The sequence below is a fragment of the Panthera uncia genome, chromosome B4 (assembly GCF_023721935.1).
Source record: "Panthera uncia isolate 11264 chromosome B4, Puncia_PCG_1.0, whole genome shotgun sequence".
Lineage (NCBI taxonomy): Eukaryota > Metazoa > Chordata > Mammalia > Carnivora > Felidae > Panthera > Panthera uncia.
In genome coordinates this window covers 52,312,309-52,333,247 of record NC_064809.1, presented here as the reverse complement: position 1 = coordinate 52,333,247, position 20,939 = coordinate 52,312,309, and the positions used below count along the sequence as shown (strand labels likewise).

The 20,939-nt window shown below is 35.5% G+C and overlaps 1 protein-coding gene across 1 annotated transcript in view; it reads right to left on the bottom strand.

The window, feature by feature from the left end:
* Window positions 1-16,091, bottom strand: part of SLCO1C1 (solute carrier organic anion transporter family member 1C1) — a 72,425-nt gene extending 56,334 nt beyond the window's left edge. The window contains exons 1-3 of the mRNA XM_049627159.1: window positions 11,097-16,091; window positions 6,493-6,662; window positions 4,933-5,074 (exon numbers count right to left, since the gene is read on the bottom strand). Of these exons, the coding sequence (XP_049483116.1) occupies window positions 4,933-5,074; window positions 6,493-6,621 (271 nt within the window). The 5' untranslated portion in view covers window positions 6,622-6,662; window positions 11,097-16,091. The remainder of the gene's footprint in view (window positions 1-4,932; window positions 5,075-6,492; window positions 6,663-11,096) is intronic.
* Between the last annotated feature and the right edge of the window lie 4,848 nt (window positions 16,092-20,939).

Below are 20,939 nucleotides of genomic sequence, written 5' to 3'. Positions count from 1 at the left end.
TGAACCAATAATTAATGACCCTCTAAAACAGAAAGCACAGACTCCAAAAGATTCACTAGTGGATTTTACCCAGCACGTAATGAAGAAAGTATACCAATTTTCTATAATCTCTTTCAAAAGATATAAGCAGAGGGGAAATTTCCTAAGTCATTTCCAGGAGGCCAGCAATGCCCTAATACTAATATTTCTCATGAACACAGGTAGAAAATTCCTCAACAAAATATTAGCAAATATTAGCAAATCACATCCAACAATATACAGAATTATATACCATGACCAAGTGGGATTTTTCGCAGGTAAGTAAGACTAGTTAAACATTAGAAATTATATTAATATAATCTATCACATCAAAAGGCTAAAGAAGAAAAATCACATGCTCGTATCAGTAGATGCAGAAAAGCACTTGACCAAAATCCAACAACCATTCGTGATAAAAATTCAATAAACATGGAAGAGACACAAACTTCCTCAATTTGACAAAGAATATCTACAAAAATATATAGCTAACATCATACTTAATGATGAAAAACTCAAAGCTTCCCACTAAGATCAGGTACAAAGCAAGAATGTCCCATCTCACTATTACTTTTCATTACTGTATTGGAGTCCTACTTAATACAACAGGACAAGGAAAAGAAGCAAGGGTACACAGACTTGGAAGGAAAAAATAAAAGTGTTTTCATTCCCAGAAGATATGATCATCTATGTACAAAATCCAAAAGAACTGACAAAGGAACTTCTGAAAGTAACAAATGATTATAGCAGGATTGCAAGCTACAAGGTTAATACACAAAAGTCAACTGCTTTTCTACATGCCAGCAATGAACAAATGAACTTGAAAAACCATTTACCTTATCATCCCCAAAATGAAATGTTTAGGTATAAATCTTAAAACATGTACGAGATATATGTGAGAAAAACTAAAAAACTCTGATGAAAGAAATCAAAGAACTAAGAAAACAGAGAGGCATTCCACGTTCATGGATAGGAAGACTTGGTATTATCAAGATGCCAGTTCTACTCAACTTGATCTATTGATTCAATCTCAGTCAAAATCCCAGGAAATTATTTTGTGGATACTGACAAACTGACTTCTAAACTGACAACCTGGAGAGGCAAAAGACCCAGAATAGCCAACACAATATTGAAAAAGAACAAAGTTAAAGGATTGACACTACCAAACTTCAATATATAGTATAGAGCCACATTAAACAAGACAGTGTAACAGTGGTGAACGGATAGACAAATAGATGGTGGAACAGAATACATAGACCAGAAACAGACCTACATAAATGTAGTTAACTGATCCTTAACAAAGGAGCAAATGTAGTATGAGAGAGCAAGAATAATCCTTCCAACAAATGGTGCTGGAACAACTGGACATCCACATGCAATAAAATGAATTTAGACACAAATCTTATACTCTTCATAAAAATAAAGTCTAAATATATGACAGACCTAAATGTAAAATGCAAAACTATAAAACTTCTAGAAGATAACTTAGGAGAAAAGCTAGATGACCTTAGGTTTAGTGATGACTTTTTAGATACAACATCAAAAGCATAATCTGTGACAAAAAAAATGGATAAGCTGGCCTTCATCAAAATTAAAAGTTTCTGCTCTGTGACAGATAATGAAAAGAGGATAAAAGGACAAGCCACAGACTGACAGAAGACATTTGCAAAAGTCATATCAGATAAAGGACTGTTATCAAAAATATTCAAAGAACACTTAAAACTCAATAATAAAGCACAAACAGTGAGATTAAAAAATGGGCCAAATAACAGGTCACCAAAAAAGATTTACAGATAGCAAATAAACACATGAAAAGAACTTGAACGTCATATAAGAGAACTGCAAATTGAGGTGCCAATGATATAACACTATGCACTTATTAGAATGGCCAAAATCCAAAGTATAAAATGCTGGTGAGGGCATGGAGCAAAAGGAGCTCTTGTTCATTGCTGGTGAGAATGCAAAATGGCACAGAAGCTTTGGAAAACAATTGACAGTTTCTTACAATACTAAACATATTTTTCCCCATATGATCCAGCAATTATGCTCTTTGGTATTTACCCAAAGAAGGTGAAAACATGTGCACACAAAAACCTGCCCAGGGATGTTTATAGCAGCATTATTCATAGTTGCCAATGCTTTGAAACAATCAAGATGTCCTTCAGTGGATGAATGGATAAATAAACTAAAGCCTATCCAGAAAATGGATTATTATCCAGCACTAAAAAGAAATGAGCTATCCAGCTATGAAAATACTTGGTGGAACCCCAAATGCATATTACTAAGTGAAAGAAGCCAATTTGAAAAGGCTACATACTATATGACTCCAACTATATGACAATCTGGAAAAGGCAAAACTATGGAGACAGTAAAATGATCAGTGGTTGCCAGAGGGTAGGGGAACATGATGAAAGAACAGGTAGAGCACAGGGATCTTTAGGGCAGGGAAAGTAGTTTGCATGGATATCTAGCATTTTATATATATACATATATATACACACACACACACACACATATATACACATATATATATATACACATACATATACATATATACACACACACATATAGATATATATATATAGATAGATAGATAGATATAGATAGATATATAATGCTATATCTAGCATTATACATATATATATATATATTTTTTTTCAATCCCTTAGAATATACAACACAAAGAGTGAACCTTAATATGAACTATGGTCTCTGAACGATAATGTTATGGTAGGTCCATCAGTTGTAACATATATACCACTCTGGTGGGGGATGTCTTCATGGAGGAGGCTTTGTATAGGTAGGAGTAGGGTATATATGAGAAATCTCTGTACCTGCCACTTAATTTTGCTGTGAATCCAAAACTACTCTAAAAAACAAAGTTTTTATAATGTCTACATGAAGTTGATTAAATACTAAAATATGAAAAGCAAAACTTTTAAATATTTATAAGAATATATGGGAAAACTTTTGAAAGAAAGAGTATCTGGAAATATTAGGAAGTGATAATATAGAAAACATTTTATTTTCTTGGCAACTCTGCTACTGCTGGAGAAAGACTTTGGTTTGAAAAAATACTTTACTTGGGAAAAACTGAGTGCCTGGTGTGTGGACATTAGATAATAATGCCAACTGATGTCAAAGGATAAATGAGATTGTTCTGGAAAAAAGAAGAAATGGGAGCTAGAGACAACGGTGATAGTGCATCCAGAATCCTGGAAGGAAGGAATGTGGAGAGAGGCAAGAGGAATAAATTAGGATTATGGTCAGGAAACCCACTTTTCTGAAAAACTGTGGATTGCAAACAACTGGAGAAAACCTAGTGATGTTTTGGAATAAAGGTTTGCAATGGAAGTGAGAGGATTTCAAAGCATTTTACTGTATCTAATTCAATAAACAGCTTCTATCCTTAGAATAGTCTGAAAGAATTAATATCAATTTATTCTCAGGGTCCTTTGTCACTTCCTGTGAAACGTTAGTAGTCTGTATCAAATATAGGCTCTCTCAAGTTGCATTAGGACCTGGGGACTTAAGAAAAAGTTTGGACCATATTCTAAGTCTCTTCAGCTCTAAAATGTTTTTATACTATAATCTAGAGTGAGCAAGAAGCACCACTTGATATATAATTTTCTATCTGTTCATTCCTTCTTCTTTTTGTGTGATTTGTTCTTTCAATTAGAACTAGTTGCCTCTTTATACTCATTTCTTCCTGTGATTATGTGTGTCATCCTTATCTTGACTCTCCATGGCCCTTCATTCAGTTTAGGGCTATAGACAGGACAGGCATCAAGTACTACATCAACTATCTAGGTCTATCTACAGAATTTACTCAAGGGAGTGATATGATCAGATGTTTCAAACACTGGCTACAGAAAGTATGGCCCATTGAATAACAGCTTCATGTGATATGGGAGCCTGTTAGAAAGGCAGAGTCTTATTCCAATTTCTACAGACTCAGCATCAGCATTTTCACCAGGTTGCCCAGTTATTCGGATGTACGTTAACATTTGATTAGTACTGACCTAAGCATTCCCATTTTTTTGGTAGGATGATGAAAGAAGGATTTGGGAAGAAAACCCTGAAGGTAAAAGGTTACCTTTTCATTCTTTTAATTAGTTTTGTGATATTCAGAGTAAGAACAGAAATATACAGGATGAACTAAAAAAGTCATTGTTGAAGAGTTGAAAAATATTTCCTCACATTTCTATACGTTCACATGAGCTGAAACTGGAGCCATTAGAGCTTTTACTACATAAAGTATATATCTGAGTCCCAAGGTAGTAAGGACCCTAATTCTTTATTTTAACAAAGAATTACAGCCTTGTACCTTATCAATTCAGGAAGCTCTAGGTGGAATTATACTCTTTAAAGTACTTCCAACACAGTGACTAAAATCATTTGGTCTTTTCAAGTGCCAAGAGGAAGTCGATAGTCAAATGCTACCCAAAGACACATGAGAGTAGAAGTTTTCTTGCCTGCTTTGCTCTACTGTTCTCGTTAATAGGATTTTTTTCTAGGTCACTGGGCAGAAAACTTCTTTTATGGTTTCACTTCTTAAATCATTACAATAAAGATTTGTACAACCCATGTGAATTCTTCCAAATTTTGAATCACAGGGCTTTCAGGATATAGAACTCTTCTGTAAAGACAGTTCCTGAATATTTTTAACTCAAAATCCCAATAGCATCTCACCCTCTCCTCTAGGAAAGTCTCTCACTCTGATTGGAAACTGAATTGTGTGTCATATAATAGTGAACACCTGGCCTCCACTGTAACAGGTCCTAGTAAATTCTGTCTAAACATGAATTTACAGAGAGAGTCTGATCCTAGCAACAACAGAATGCAGTGAGGATGTCATTTAGTAACGCCTAGAAGACCTTGTACTTAAAAGTAAAGCCATGTATCTGCAATACCTACCAATTTCAAAACTACCATCAATAACTCCCACCAGTGAAGAGGGGATATCAAACCTTCTCTCTATCTGAGTGATGGTGCTCTTCAGATAGCCTTCTGCCAATGCTTTGGCAAAGTAAACGAAAGACAAGGCACCCAAAAATACCTGGAAAATATGACAAGTCACACTTAGTCTGACTCTAGCTTGACATACATGTGGAAACTTACTAAACAAACAGACAAACAAGAATGCAAACCAAGAACAATCTAACAAGCTTGTTATCACTGAAGATTTCTCTCAAGGATGGGTACAGGCTTTCTTCAGCCTCAAGCTCATGCAGATTCCTAAAAATACAAATTCTGAAATATATTTCATTCAGAATTTATATTGAATTCTGCTTTTTCCCTTCTTTCCACCCCTTCCCCTCAGGAATACTTGAAGGAGTCTTGGCTTTGGAAAAAAGATCCACCGTATGGTGAAGCAAAGAGTGGAAGGAACCATACATAGGTAAGAAAATAAAACAAGGATATAAATCAAACACTTAACATCTTATCAAGTCTAGTACTCATGACTGTTTCACAGTCATAGCAGGAACATAGAAGACCAAAAAAAGTACAACTACTATCCTTGTGCTTGAGTTCATATTCAAGTTAAATTCATTCTCAAATGAATGTTTTTTTAATAGCTGGCTTATGTATTTTGCCAGACCTGAGTCTGTGATGGAATATCCATAGAATAGATGAGCATTTGTATGAAAACACACACATATATTTGCTAAGCGAATGTTTGGTACAAAGAAAGAACAGGAACTTGGGAGTCACACTGAGCACCATTTAAAAAGCAACGCTAGGGGTGCCTGGGTGGCTCAGTCGGTTAAGCGGCTGACTTCAGCTCAGGTCATGATCTCTCAGTCCATGAGTTCGAGCCCCACGTCGGGCTCTGTGCTGACAGCTCAGAGCCTGGAGCCTGTTTCAGATTCTGTGTCTCCCTCTCTCTGACCCTCCCCTGTTCATGCTCTGTCTCTCCCTGTCTCAAAAATAAATAAAACGTTAAAAAAAAAAAAAAAAAAAAAGCAATGCTACCCCTTACTGTGCAGCAAGGAAAGTTCAAAATTTTCATTTACAAAATAGGAATAGATGGACATTTCATAGATTAAATGCTATCACTGTACTTAGCATAATATCTGGTACATGGTAGAAATTGAATAAACATTAGTTTCTTCTCTCTCATTTCAGTTTAGGAGGGGCATTCAAATGGGGCCTGAAAGTAATATGCAGTAACAACGTACATGGTAGAGAGAGACTGCTTTCACTGCCTGATAAAGTGTGGTTTCAATAAGTTGCATCTAAGATCGCTTTTTAAAAAGGAAAAAAAAATTCTTGCTTCTAACTACATATGGAAAATATGTAATTGCTAGAAACATGAATTATAAAATTGTGTAGCAAACATCTGGATGGAGAGTCAAAAACATGGACTCCACCAAATAATTCCCCCCAACCCCCCCCCCCCCCCGCCTAATTCTTTGTTACTCTTTAGTTCACTACATAGGGTTATTTGTTGTTTACTGTTGAACTGCTTGTTACCTTCAGTTCACCACAGCACTGTTGTTTCTCCTTTGAGGAAGAATATTCTGTTGTTAAGGAAGGTCGCCCGACAGGTTGCATTGAACTTTTGCAGAATAACTGGATATTTTCTTTGGATGAAGTGTCCATTATGAAAATATTCCTTGACTCTGATCCTGTCAAGGTTGCTTCTGACAGTAAAAAAACAAAACAAAACAAAAATTCAAATCCACTGTTTATTAAATAATGTTTTTATTTCACAGATCACAATTCTGGAGACATAGTTTGATATAAGCTACCTTATTTTACCACAGTAAGTTGGCAAAATTTTTCAATTAAAATTGACCAGTATATTTGATTAACTAATCCAGCTATCAGGGCTCTGTAGCCAACATTCTTTCTCAATCCCTCCAGCTTAAGCCTCATTATGGCAAAGAATAAATTTAAATGTTGTCTTTGGAATAAATAACGAGGCAGAATTTTGCAAACTTTGTGGTCTTGGCAGCTTAAACTAGAAGCAAGCAGGAAAGGAAGAGGAATTCAACCATTTGAATATTGATTCATTAAAATTAAGTCATTAAAGCCTTTTAATCTATCTTAACAGAACGGGTAGAAAAGATTGATGCCCCTTATAGGTCCCTATAGCACACTGTTATTCCTATAGGTCTGCAGCATCCAAAGTAAGGTTTAAAATATGGCAAAAAAGAGAAGAGGACCAATTTATGTATCATTTTAGTTTGACACACAAGGAAGCAGCATGATTTGTGCCTCAGGCTTACATTTAATTCAGGCAAAAGTTACTTTAGTGCCTTAAAAAAAGATGGCCTCCCTTCCTATGTTTAATTTTCCATCCTCCTGTCCTTACCAAGCCCTGGACAGTTTCACATGCTCTGAACCTATTTTCTCCTATTCATATCCGTATTTACTTTTTTAGGATTCTGCATGGCTTAATACCTGCCTGAAAAAATAAATTAAGTGAAGAGATTGAAAAAACAAAATAACTTCTGGATCACCCTAATGATGCATTTGTATGTTAATAGAAATCTTGCATATTCTCATAAAACTAATTAAAGGAATAACATTAGGAGTGAAATTTAATGTACTTAGAAATTTAGGCTTATTCTGCCTATGAATATATTACCTTGACTTTATGTAATACTTATTCTGTGTTTCCTAAACCTCATCCTTCACAGTTTGAATTCATAGATAATTTCTCAAAACTGAAAAATCAAGAATTTATTTTGAAATATGGAATTAAATATCAAAAGTAAGACCTGAACAATTAAAACTGGAGGGGATTCCTCTAGGGAGTGAGATATGAGTTGAGAAGGGTAAAGCAAGGGCCTGTTTCTTTCTTTCTTTTTTTTTTTTTAGTATTAGATTTTTAGATTATTTGATTTTTAGATTATTTGATATGTAAATTTAACTTTTAAGAAATGGGCAAGGAAAATTGAAACAGAAAAAAGTTAAAAACCAAAGAACTAAACAAAGAGCAGATAATACTAAGCAAGATCAAAAGACAAAGACCCATTGGGGTGCCTGGGTGGCTCAGTGGTTAAGCTAAGCATCCCACTTCAGCTCAGGTCATGATATGGCAGTTCTTGAATTCGAGCCCCATGTTGGGCTCTGTGTTGACAGCTCAGAGCCTGGAGCCTGCTTCAGATTCTGTGTCTCCCTGTCTCTCTGCCCCTCCCCTGCTCATGCTCTCTCTCTCAAAAATAAATAAAGATTAAAAAAAAAAAAAGACAAAGACCCAAGAATACAATATCAGTGAGCTCTATACATAGATGTTTATAAGTATAAAACATAGAAATTATGCACAATATATAGAAATAACTTCAAAGTCTTGACCAAATAGATACCTTTCTGGCAAATATTAATTACCTGTACTGATACAGCCGAGAAAAGAAAAATAGCCAAGGGAACCATTAACAAAAATACCCTGAAACTATCCTCTAAGCAAAAATACTAAGGACAGATCCCTTAAACAAAAATATTAAGGAGTACTTTAGTAAGGGATACCCTTCAAAGAGAAAATATTAGGTAATTAAAACAGATGATAAAAATCTCTATTCATTTAAAAATGTCAGAGTTATATTGAGCAAAATCTCATTTAGATAGCACAAGGAAAAAAAAAACACTTCAGGTGAAACTTAGAGATGCTAAAATTTTAAATAAAACACTAGTAAATCCAAATTAATTTATATTCTGTAATTAGGATCTAGTTTACAAATGTAACAATTCATATTAGGAATTTTATTTACCAAATCATTACATTAATGAATGTATACATTTATAATGTTACGTGTTATAATGAATATCAAAACATCACATTGTACATCATAAATTTAGACAATTTTTGTCAGTCACATCTCAAGAAAGCTGAAAAAAATAAAAATAAAAAAATAATAAAGTTTCAGTAGATGCCAAACACCAGGTGATAAAATTTAACATCCATTTCTGATTTAAAAAAAAACCACAACTTCTAAGAAACTAAGGACATAGAGATTCTTCTTTACCATGTTCTGATACCCAAGGCCAACTTCTTATGTCCACTGAGTCACTGAAACTAGGTTTCCAGAACAATGTTTTGTCAGAACAATGAAAAAGGAGTCTGAGAAACATTGGGTTATCCAATGTTGCATAGGTTTCTCTGCTAAAAGACTACTGAGTACCTGTACCTTCATTAAATTGCTGGAGACACACTGCCAATAATAATAATAATAATAATAATAATAATAATAAGTCAAAACATCTAAATGACCTAAATGTCTAACAAATTATGGTCTATTTATGCAAGGAAATCTTTTGAAGCCTTTAGAAATTAGTGTAAAGAAGAAAATACAGCTATATAGAATATTTTTATTATAGAGCTGATTTTAAAACTTCATGGTATAAAACAATATACATAATACGCTATTTTACAACAGAAGCATACATTTTCACATGTGTATATGCATAGAAACGAAGTTTCAGGAAGTCTAGATATAAAGAAAAAGTTAACACATTATTTCTGGTTGGTGACACTGTAGGCAATGTTTTAAAAATGTTTTGTGTTTCATATTTCCTAATGTTTCTATAATGAACATACAAAAATATTTTAAACATTAAAGATGTAAAAATATCACCAAGCAAGAAATATATACCAGAAAAAATTTAAATTTAATTCAAATTGGCCTACTGTTTCAGAGCTTCAATATATTATTTCTGGCTAGTTATAATAAAGCCAATGGACCAGAACAAATTCTTTAATAATTAAATATACTATCACTTATAATAAATCTATCTTTAAAAGATTTAAAGGTTACATCTAGAATACTAATGTTAAAGAGAAAAACAATCATGTTGCAAACAATATTAAAATCTTGAGACACCAAAACACACTGTCTTCTTATATTTGGGAGTGTTGACACAAAAATCACTCTAATCTAGAAGTAATGACAAAAATAAGAAAACTATAGTCATCTTAGTTGATGTTGTGTTAGGGCAAAATAGGATTCAGCTTAAAACACTGGCACTGGACATTTTCACTGAAAATGTCATTTCATCTTGATGGCTAATTTGCATATCACCTCAAGAATAGTCTGTTTCAAGGACACCATGTTTATGAGTATTGAGCTCTTCATTCCTGTGTGAGAAGAAGAAGGAAAGCTCAAGGACATGAATGGAAAGATCCTCCAGATTTTCTCCCTCTCTCTATTCATTTGCAGTTGCAGCAGTAGAGCAAAGGCACACAACTATTTAGAAGGATTTGCATTTGGCAAATCCTTAATTGTTCTTCCACCACTTGAACAGATTCCTCCAGGAAAAGAGTTATGGCAAAGTTTTCATCCAACATCCTGGGTTGGAGTAGATCTTACTCTGGAGGCCAAAGAAAAAGAAGCCAATCGCTTTTCATTTTTTTCACTTAAAAAAAAAAAAACACGACAGAATTCTCTGTTCATGAGTTTGAAAATGAATCTTCTGGTCTTGAAAGAGCATAGATGGCCTGAAAAGGTGTAATTGGATCACATAGAAGCCCTGAAGCTCTGTGCCCTAATCCTGTGACATAGATTCCATCCACAGTCAAACTCCAAAGACTGCCAGAGAGAAAGTCAGAGAGCAACCCCCAACACCCTCTTCTTTTACTCTCATGAGGAAACCCTCTGGACTAGCTTGTCTTCTGGACACCAAATAATCTCATGGTACTTGCTAATACGAACTGTGAGTTGTTAAGAAAGCTAAGCCCCCTAATGCAAGTAATTGTTTGTGTCAGATTCAGATTTAACAAGTACTATTTATATGCCAGGTGAATTATATACTTTTGGCTGATCCTTAAAACAACTCAGCAAGGTTAGCATTAGAATTCCCATTTTATAGAAAATTATACAACTCAGAGCTGTTAAGTGACTTGTCAAGAACTACCCAACCAATAAGCATCAGAGTCAAAATTTGAACCCAGATCTGAGTTGATCTGACTTTAACCTGTGTCCTTTCCTATTTCTATTAACCTGACAAGGGCCCAATTTTAATGGTGTGTATGGATAAGATACTTGTAGTGCAGAACTGAAGGGTTTATTAGCTGCTCTCCTATGAGAATCTGGTGTGATAGTCACAAAATACAAAAGCAGAGAACTAAATCTTACCTGGAGGTGGAGATCAAAGACAGCCAATTCCTCTCAACTTGCTCAGCAAGAGGCTGGACCCCACTCCACAGACTGAAAGAGGAAACTGGGGTGAATTCTACAGCAGCTCTGAGCAGTTCTGCCAGGTGGGGAGAGCCTGGATGGACACAGACAGAGCAAATTAGGGGAAAGAAAAGATGAAGGGCATGGTCTCACCCCTGGGCAATTTCGACTGTTTCCTCTTTCCTCCTGGCCTCTTTTCTCTGGCAGTCTGCAGAGAACAGGCCACGCTGGCAAAGCCACTGACGTGCATCTCAGCTCCCAGGGCACAGAGAGAGCTGAAGCTTTTGAGCCATTTCTTTGCAATTTGCTGCAAGTTTAAGGCCACACGTGATAAAGCTTTCTGTATGGGAGAGAGTGAAAAGAGAAAAGACCACTTGTGATCTTACTTGCTGATTCCCAGAAACAAAACTCTGCAGGGGGCAGAGGGGAAGGGAACAGAAGCAGGAGGAGGGGCGGAAGTCTGTAACAAAGATCCCTCCTTCTCCTTCCAAGAAGTTTTTAAGCCAGCTGCTCCTTGAGACATCATTGGGATACTTCTGTTTAAAAAAAAAAAAAAAAAGGCTCATAGGCTAAATCTCTGTGTGGTTTCTTTTCCCACTGGGATTCTAGAATCTTAGGGAACACATACCAGGTCAGGATCAAGGCTCTGCAGAGTTCTTTCTAGAAAGAGTTAATTCTCAGACACAGGATCAGTTGCTCACATCCACAATTTATAAGGACCCAATAGAAAAAGAAAAAAACAAAACAACATTGGATTTTTCAGCATCCACTTGTTTATGCTATCTAAATTCTAAGGAGAGAGAACTCCTTGCACTGAAAAATTCTCAAATTACAATAAATTCTTTTTCCAAGAGTACCATTTTAGGAGGATTCTGAGCCATATCAGCTTGCATTTGGTTATGGTAATAAATAGAATTTGCTATCGGGTATCATCCAAGATCCATCATATTCTTAAATGGCTGTGACTCTGACCTGGTCACTAAACTTTACTGAATTTCAGCTTCTTCCTCTGTGAAGCAGAATTTTTATTCAAAATAAAATAGATTCATGGGGGTCTCTTAAAGATTAAATTATATGAGCTATTCAGAAGTATATTCCAAATAACAAAATGTTATAAATGACTAGAAAGTATCATCATTACATATACAATTTCAGTTCACACAATGGTAAGGATCATTAACCAAAAATCAAAGGTTATAAGCACATTTCACTACAAATGAAAAAAAAAAAAAGGATACAAATAAAGTGATAAATCTTACAATGAGGCAATGGTACATTCAGATTCTGAAAGACCAAATATTTTATTTTAGCAATCAAACTAGCTTTTGCTAGTGAGCAAGCATTGCAATAGGTCTTGTATTTTCAATGTGTTTAACAGTGTGGCCATTAGTGCATTCAAAGGGAAGCAGTGTTTACTATCCCAAAGTGCAAAGAGCCTACGTTTCCTCACCAACAAATGGAATTTTCCCGAGAGTGTAATTTGGTCTATCCTCAGCTTACTCAAGTTCACTCTCTAACATGATTCCTTTTCTGACCTCTTCAGTCCACAGTTAAAGTTACAGTTTTGAATGTACATACTACTTACTTTACACAATATTCAGCACTTCTCATATGTAGTCTTTCATTGGACTATATCCTACTTCCATATTTTAGATCAGCAAACTTTTCCTGCAAAGGGTCAAATAGTAAGTGTTTTAGGTTTTGCAGGCCATATAAACTTTACCATAACCACTCACCTCTGCTGCTGTGGTGTGAAATTAACCATAAATGAATGAGTTTTCTAGGGCTGCATTAACAAAGCCCCCACAAACTGGGGAGCTTACAACTGCAGAACTTTATTATCTCAGTTTTGGAAGCTAAAAGTCCAAAACTAAGGTGTCAGCAGAGCCATGCTCCCTCTGAAACCTAAAGAAGGGATTCTTCCTTCTCTTCTACCGTCAATGTTTGTTGACAATTGTTGGAATCGTAGATTCATTACTTTAATCTCTGCCTCTGTTGTCTCATGACCATTGTCTCTTATGTGTCTCTGTCTTCTCCTATTCTGAAAAGGACAGTCATAGTGAATGAGGACCCATTCCAGTGCCCATCTTAACTTGATCACATCTGCAAAGACCCTATTTCCAAATAAGGTCACATTCACTGATACAGGACATTAGGATTTCAACATATGTTTTTAGTGGGGAGGACACAACTTAACCCATATCATTCATATTGTCATTTCCCTCCTTACCTGAGTTGTTTCATATAACTGTTTTAATCACTCACTTGCACAGCACATCACTTCCTTTGTCCATTGGTCAATTTGTTCTTCCTTGACAAACCACAGTTGGGTTAAATTCAAATTTCTCTCTACTCTGTATTTACACCCACACTGTTTTAAATAGTTGAAGAAAAACTCATTAACATGACATAAGGGCTTATCTTAAATTTATGACCACTGACCTCACTGGGTCTTAGAGGCATTGTTAAGCATAACTTTTAATAACCTAATCCCTTTCCCTTTCTTCCAAATGACTTCTCTCAAACCCTCAACATTTCTTTCCCAACTTTCATTATCAGCTGATGACCTTGCTTAGGGAACTCACTGATGAAATCAGGAGAGAAATATTGTACTCTTCCCCCACCACCTTCACTCTCCATCTGCATTTGTATTCATCTGATTTGTTTCCTCTTCTATTCCTATGGTTGTATGGTCCATGTTTCTAAGACCAAGCTTTCATCTGTACTCCTTACCTAAAATTCCTCTTCTCCAATTCTTGTCCCACCAACTCTGTTTTTTTTTTTTTTTTTGCCTCCACAACTCTACCACAACTACTTTCATAAATAACATCAAAGGCCTTCATATTAATAAATTCAGCAGTTTCTGGGCTTCATCTTCATTGAGCTATTAGCAGAATTGCATACCATTGATTGTGTCCTTCTCTTTAATCCATTCTCTTCACCCGGTTTTTATAACTCCACACTCTCTTTGTTTTCCTCCTGGCTAAGTGGTCATTTCCTGTTAATATTCATTGCCACAGCACTCCACAGTTCAGTCCTTAGAATATCTTCTTTGCCCTATCTACATATACTCCCAAATCACCTCATCCAGGCTCATGGCTTAAAATGTCATTTATAATTTAAGATGAACCAGGTTAAGAAAAACTTGGTAGTCCTATATTTGAACCAGGAGTTTTCAGTCTGAGTGATATATATCTTAGCTCTCTGCACTGAAAAGGTCTAAAACCAATGATCAACCAGTAGCAATAAGTGCAACCAGCACTGAATTGGGTCTATAAATGCTATAAAAAAGGAATTATGGCTTCTCAATATGTGATTACTACCAGGTCTGAGAATATAAGATGAGCCCAGAATATCTGTCATACAAAAAAGCAGGGAGGCCTTGAAGACTAGATTGTGCCCCAGTAACTCATGGGCGAATTTGAACAAGCTCCCACTAACCAACTTTAGGAAATTTTCATCATTAAGAAAAGTAACTGTAATGGTTGAAATATATAGAATGTTTAAATTCATGAATTCATAGCACTCCAAAAAAAGAACATGTTAAACTCTGGATGCTTCTAAGGAACCACTTCAATACATCTAAAACTGGTACTTAGGAGAAAAATTACATTTATCCTGTCTTTCCTAGTCATTAGAATCATTAAAATGTGAAGACATTTTTTTCTCTATAGAAATATTCCAAATAATGAACAAAAAAAGGATGAAAGAACTAGAATACCATAATTTTCAAACCCCTAATGAATTAATGCATCTAGGTAATGGTCACCAACGATCAATAACAATACAAAAAAGATGGAGCTATTTTAAATATCTCAATGGACTCTAGAAACTTGAAATATCACCTCTGAAACAGCACTCTTCCCTAGTCCAAAAAAAATCTTACCAAACCTCAGTTTAGATCTAAATATCAGTTCTTAAGAAATGCAGGGAAGAGAGGAGTGAATGCCTGGGTGGCTCAGTTGGTTAAGCCTCCGACTTTGGCTCAAGTCATGATCTCATGGTTCATGAGTTTGGGCCGTGCATCCGGCTTTCTGCTGTCAGCACACAGCTCACTTCAGATCTTCTGTCCCACACTCTCTCTACCCCTCCCCTGCTTGCGCTCTCTCAAAAATCAATAAATGTGTGGGGAAAAAAAGAAGAAATGCAAGGAAGAGAAGAACATGCTAAATGAAACTATAAAGGTGCAATCAGCAAAACCCAAAATGGAGACTCTCATTAAGACAAACAACTATTTTTTTTTTCCCAACCAAAAGTGCAAGAAAGAAAGGCAATGGGTCCAATTAATAAATGGACCATAGACCTTAAAAGACACCTCATCAAAGAGGATATAAAGATGGTAAATTAGTATATGAAAAGATGTTCCACATCATTAGTCATCAGGGAAATGCAAGTTAAAGTGGCAGTAGGACACCAATACACGCCATTTAGAACGGCCAGATTCCAGAACACTGACAACACCAAATGCTGGTAAGGACTTAAAGCAACAGGGACTCTCACTCATTGCTGGTGGGAATATAAGATGGTACACACACTTTGGAAAACAGTTTAGTGGAATCTTACAAAACTAAACATATTCTTCCCATAAGATCCAGCAACCACACTTATTGGTATTTACTCAAAGAGTTGAAAACTTACATCCACTCAAAAACCTGCAACACAGATATTTTTAACAGCTTTATTCATAAAGGCTAAAACTTGCAAGTAATCATTTTGTCCTTCAGCAGGTAAGTAAATAAACAAACTGTGGTCCATCCAGACAGTGGAATAGAATTCAGTACTAAAAAGAAATGAGCTATCCAGCCATGAAAAGACATGGAGGAACTTTAAATGCTTATTTCTAAGTGAGAGAAACCAACCTGAAAAGGCTACATACTGTATGATTCCAACTATATGACATTCTGGAAAAGATAAAAGTATGAAGATAGTGAAAGACCAGTGATGGGCAGAGGTTAGGGCTGGCGGCGATGAACAGGCAGAACACAGAGGATTTTTAAGGCAGTGAAAATACTCTGTATGATACCATAAGGACAGATACATGTAATTATACATTTGTCCAAGCCCTTATAATGTACAACACCAAGTGAATCCTAAGGTAAATAATGGACTTTGGGTGATTTATGATGTGTTCATAAATGGTCCATAAATGGTAAGTTCATTAATGGTAACAACTGTGCCACTCTGATAGTGAGACTGGTAATGGGGAAGGCTGAGTGTACAGGGGGCAGGGGTATATGGGAAATCTCTGTACCTTCCCCGAAGTTTCACTGTGGGCATGAGCTTCCATCATGTGGAATAACCATGTGGTTCATATGCCTTCTTTATTTTCACTGTGTTCCTCATCCTATTCATGATTTGTAGAAGACATAATTATAGCCCCCAAAGAAGTCCACCCCATCATCCCCAGAAAATTATAAATATGCTAAGTTACATGGCAAGAGATTTTTCAAATGTAATTAAAGATCTTAAAGTAGGGAGATCATCTTGGATTATCTGGGCCCAATATCATAACATGAGCCCTTAAAAGGAGAGAACTTTCCTAGCTGGAGACAGAAGGATGCAGCAGAAGTCAGAAAGTCTCAAAGTGTAAGAAGGAATCAGGTGACATCACCAGTTTGAAGATGACGAGCGGTGAGAGAAGCAATGCCTACAGGAAGGAAGTTGCCTGAAGACCCTGAGAAAGGCTCTCAGACATCAGCTGGCAAGGAATGGGGGACCTCAGTCCTATACCACAAGGAACTGCATTCTGCCAACCACCTAAATGAGTTTAGAAGTGGATTCTAGAGACTTCAGAGAGGAGTCCGGGCTGGCAAACACTTTGCAAACACTTGATTTCAGTCTTGTGAGAGACCAGAAAGAGAGTCCTGCCAAGTCCCTTTAGACTTCTGACTGGCCAAGCTCTGACCCAATAAGTCACCATTGTTGTGGTAATTGATTGTTGGTTTGAAGTCACCAAGTTTGTGGCAATTGATTATAGCACAAATAGAAAATGATTACATAATCGTTAACTACTTTGCACTCTCTGAAGACCAGGACTTCTCTGAATTCACCTTTGGCATCTTATAAGGAAAAGGCAGTCAAATTGACAGTAGAGTAAGCACAAAGTATGAACCAATATGTTCTCCCCATGCCTATCCAGCTCTAACTGGCCCCAATAGCCCAAAAGATCTCAGCCAGCATGGGCAGCCTGATAATTCTTCAAATCTGACAAATTTCACCAGAAGTGGACCTTGGGCTCCTTTATAAAGCCAGCAATGGTGTCAGAAAGAATGATCAGGACCTGAAGTAGCTTCAGGATTAAATAAGCTTAAATCAATCCTAATAAGCAGAAGAGTTTCTAATTATTTAAGAACTGATTTTATTTCATTTTTCTTTTCATTGGTTGGGGTGTACCCATATCCCGAGCTCCACCTCACGTGGCTCAGCAGGCATAGGGGTGATCTGTAGAGCTGACCCAGGACACACTAAACTGATCTCCAAGGCAGTGGCTATGGTCATCCCTTTGCCCTGGGCTGAATCTCAGGAGCCATTAGAAGATACCTATCATCACTTCTCTTACCCAACCATGTAAATGAACATTTGCTTACCTACAAACAGTTTTGATAGCACCTAGTTGCAGGAAGGAGATAAAGGTTGGGACTGGAATTTCCAGATATTGCTTCCTTCCCACTGAGGACATCACTGTAAAAGGAAAGCCTTGGGAGAGGGATAAAGTTTACAACTCAAGAAGATACTGTCAATCTTCTGCCCTTTTGTGCTGTCTGTGATTGGAAGTATGTATGTGTATACAAAAGAAAGAAAATATACGTATACAGTGTGTGTAAATACTCCACTGATAATAACTTGCCTAAGACACAGAAATACAAATGATAGATGGTTAGTTCCTTTGGTGAGGGATAGTTTGGGGCCAAAGTGAAGAAAGCTACAAATATACCAAGTTTAGGAGCAGGGATTTTGCCTAACAGGGAATGAGGGAAATCTGTATGTGTAGCTTAAAGAATTAATTCCTTGAAAACTGTGGATAAAAATCACATTTGCTTTTTTTTTTGTCTGAAGACTGTATGTTTGAGTTAGTTAAAACACTCTGAATGTTTTGAATCGTTCAGTTTTCTTAAAAGCTTTCAAAGATGCAGAACAAGAATTATTCTGAGTCTGTACAACCAAATATCCCATGTATTAGGCATCAACAGACAATCCGTATAGGACAAATTGTAGTATTTATAGGATCAATGGCAGAGCTATTTTATAGAACTCTGCAGCTGAATGCCAGAAATCTAGGTATGTTGATTATGGTGTTAACTATTTGATTAGACAAAGAACACAGCTTAGTTACAGAGAGATGAAACTAAGAATTCATCAGCAATAGGCAAGGAAATGTGATCATGGGGGAAAAAGCCCCCAGGAGTCCTTAGGAATTGTAGGAGTCCAGCAGATGTCTCACTATAGCATGTATAGCTGGGCACAAACCACTGCATTTGGATATGAGAGGGAAGGATGCCTTCAAAACTGGATGGAGGGCTTGGATTGTACAAATAACTACATCAAACATAATACCACAGAATTATATTTATATTATACATTATTTTCACATTGTAACATCCACATTGATCATCTGTGACACAATTCTAATAATTTTGAGTATATGTTTACTGTAATATTTATATATATATATATATATATATATATATATATATATATATAAAAAAAAGACAGTTCCAATAACTCTGAAAAAAACAAACAAAAAAGGAGCATCAATATAGTGTCTATGCTAAAAAAAAAATAAAAATACAAATTAATATTTTTTTCTGTACAATTTTATGTTTTACAAAATATTTATCAGCCATTAACTAAATCACTTAACAAATAATTTTGATAGGAAGATACGAAGTATTGCTACATGTATTAAGTGTGAGATACAGGTGTAAGGACAAGATTTACTTCAATTGCAAAATGATCCCTTAAGTCCAATGCTTCACTCTTGGGTTTCTAAAAGTTGATAAATTTGGAGAGTTGTTAATAAACACGTTCAGTTGAGAGTGGTAAGAACTACCTTGTTAAAAATTGTCATGTGCAAAAAACATTCCCTATACTGTTACTTTGGTTGCTACTTATTTGAAAATATTGCTTTTCAGGAATACTAAATTAAGTTAATGTAATACTCTCTGGTTTGCAAATACCCTACAAAGTCAAATATTTGGGACTTACTAATATAAACTTTCTAATGGCAGTTTTTGTTTGTTTGTTTTTTTGTTTTTTTCTCCTTAGGAAAAGGAAGAAATAATGACTGATCAGAACAACTATTCCATCGGGAATCAGAAATCCATTTCAATACCAAAAACCAAATCAAATTAACCAAATCAGCCCGAACCAAAAATATTCTACATTCAAATTAAAGTTCTTTCAGTTGCATATACAAATATCATGATAGAAAGCCAGGAAGAATTCTTACTCATTATTTTGCACTGAAAGTTTTGAATATTTTTAAAAGCACCGATTTTTCATTTTGTGATTTGCATGACCAAAATCTTTAGGAAGAAGTATCAAGGGGTGGGTGGGTTCAGTGATATTTATTTCCAGTGCTCATCAACTAACAAACTGTCCTTGTTGGAGCAAAAAATGGTATGCATACTTCTGTGAGAATATATCAAGAAATGAATTGACACTCAAATGGAAAACAAAAACAAAAGCAAACCACCAGTTAAGCAAACACGGTATGGTAAAAATCCCATGCAGATATTTGACAGAATATTAAAAAATAGTGATTATATAAAAAAAACTAATGAATAAATATACACTAAATGTCAAGCCAATAAACCCCACTAACAGGTAATATATAGGTGATTAGGATTATTATTTAAAGATAGCAACACTATCATACTGGTTTATGCTTATAACTAGCTAAAACATAATATGTGATAGGAGTTTTTGAGCCATAAAAATAACCAGTTAATTTTCGAAAGAAAGTTGATGGAAAATTCTAACCAACAAGTTATATACACAAAACATCTTTAAACAACTACTTTTAATTTTACATTAAATCATCTAAATATTTTGCTATTATATAGGGAGTAAAATTACTAGAATTAAAAGAAAAAAAAAGTCCTTCCCATCGAAAGGTACTCAAGCAGCAGTTTCTAAGTTCTAAGGGCTAATTCACATTCCAAAGCATGTGTACGTGCTGACTGTATAACGGAAGTCAGGGCTGAAATATGGATCCATTAAGTGTCTTTACTCAAGAGTAACTGATAACTAAATTGGTTTATCACAAAGATGGAGGGGTGTGCTGGCATGATCCTTCACATTTTATGTTGTGTTCACTCCTGATCCATAGTTTTTGGTTGTTTTTTTTTTTTTTTCTGCTTTCTGGTACCATGGACTGCACAATGAAACTGGGTGTGGAGAGTTGTAACTTAGGTGAAGGGCATTCTTATTCCTTATTATGGCGGAGAATTTCTGATCACTTTTCCTTGACTATTTTGAGTTAGAGAAGTAAAACTGAAGAGAAGTCACACTTTTCTCCTATGAGTTTGACTTTTTTTTTTTTTAAGAAGAAAGGAAGAATTCCCTGCTAGAATTTGTTTCATTTGAAATAGGTACTTTTACTGACACTGAAATTTTAGTTAAAGCAGTAAAGCTTTAACATGATTTTTAAAAATTTATGTTTCTGTTAATGAATTTCAAATTCAGACCTACCATTTGATCAGTCTTGGTAGATGAAGTAGTGGGTGTAGTTTATTGCCTGGTCAGTGCTTCATCTGTGAAAGTCAAGATTAATAAGATTTAATTATTTTTAGTAATGAA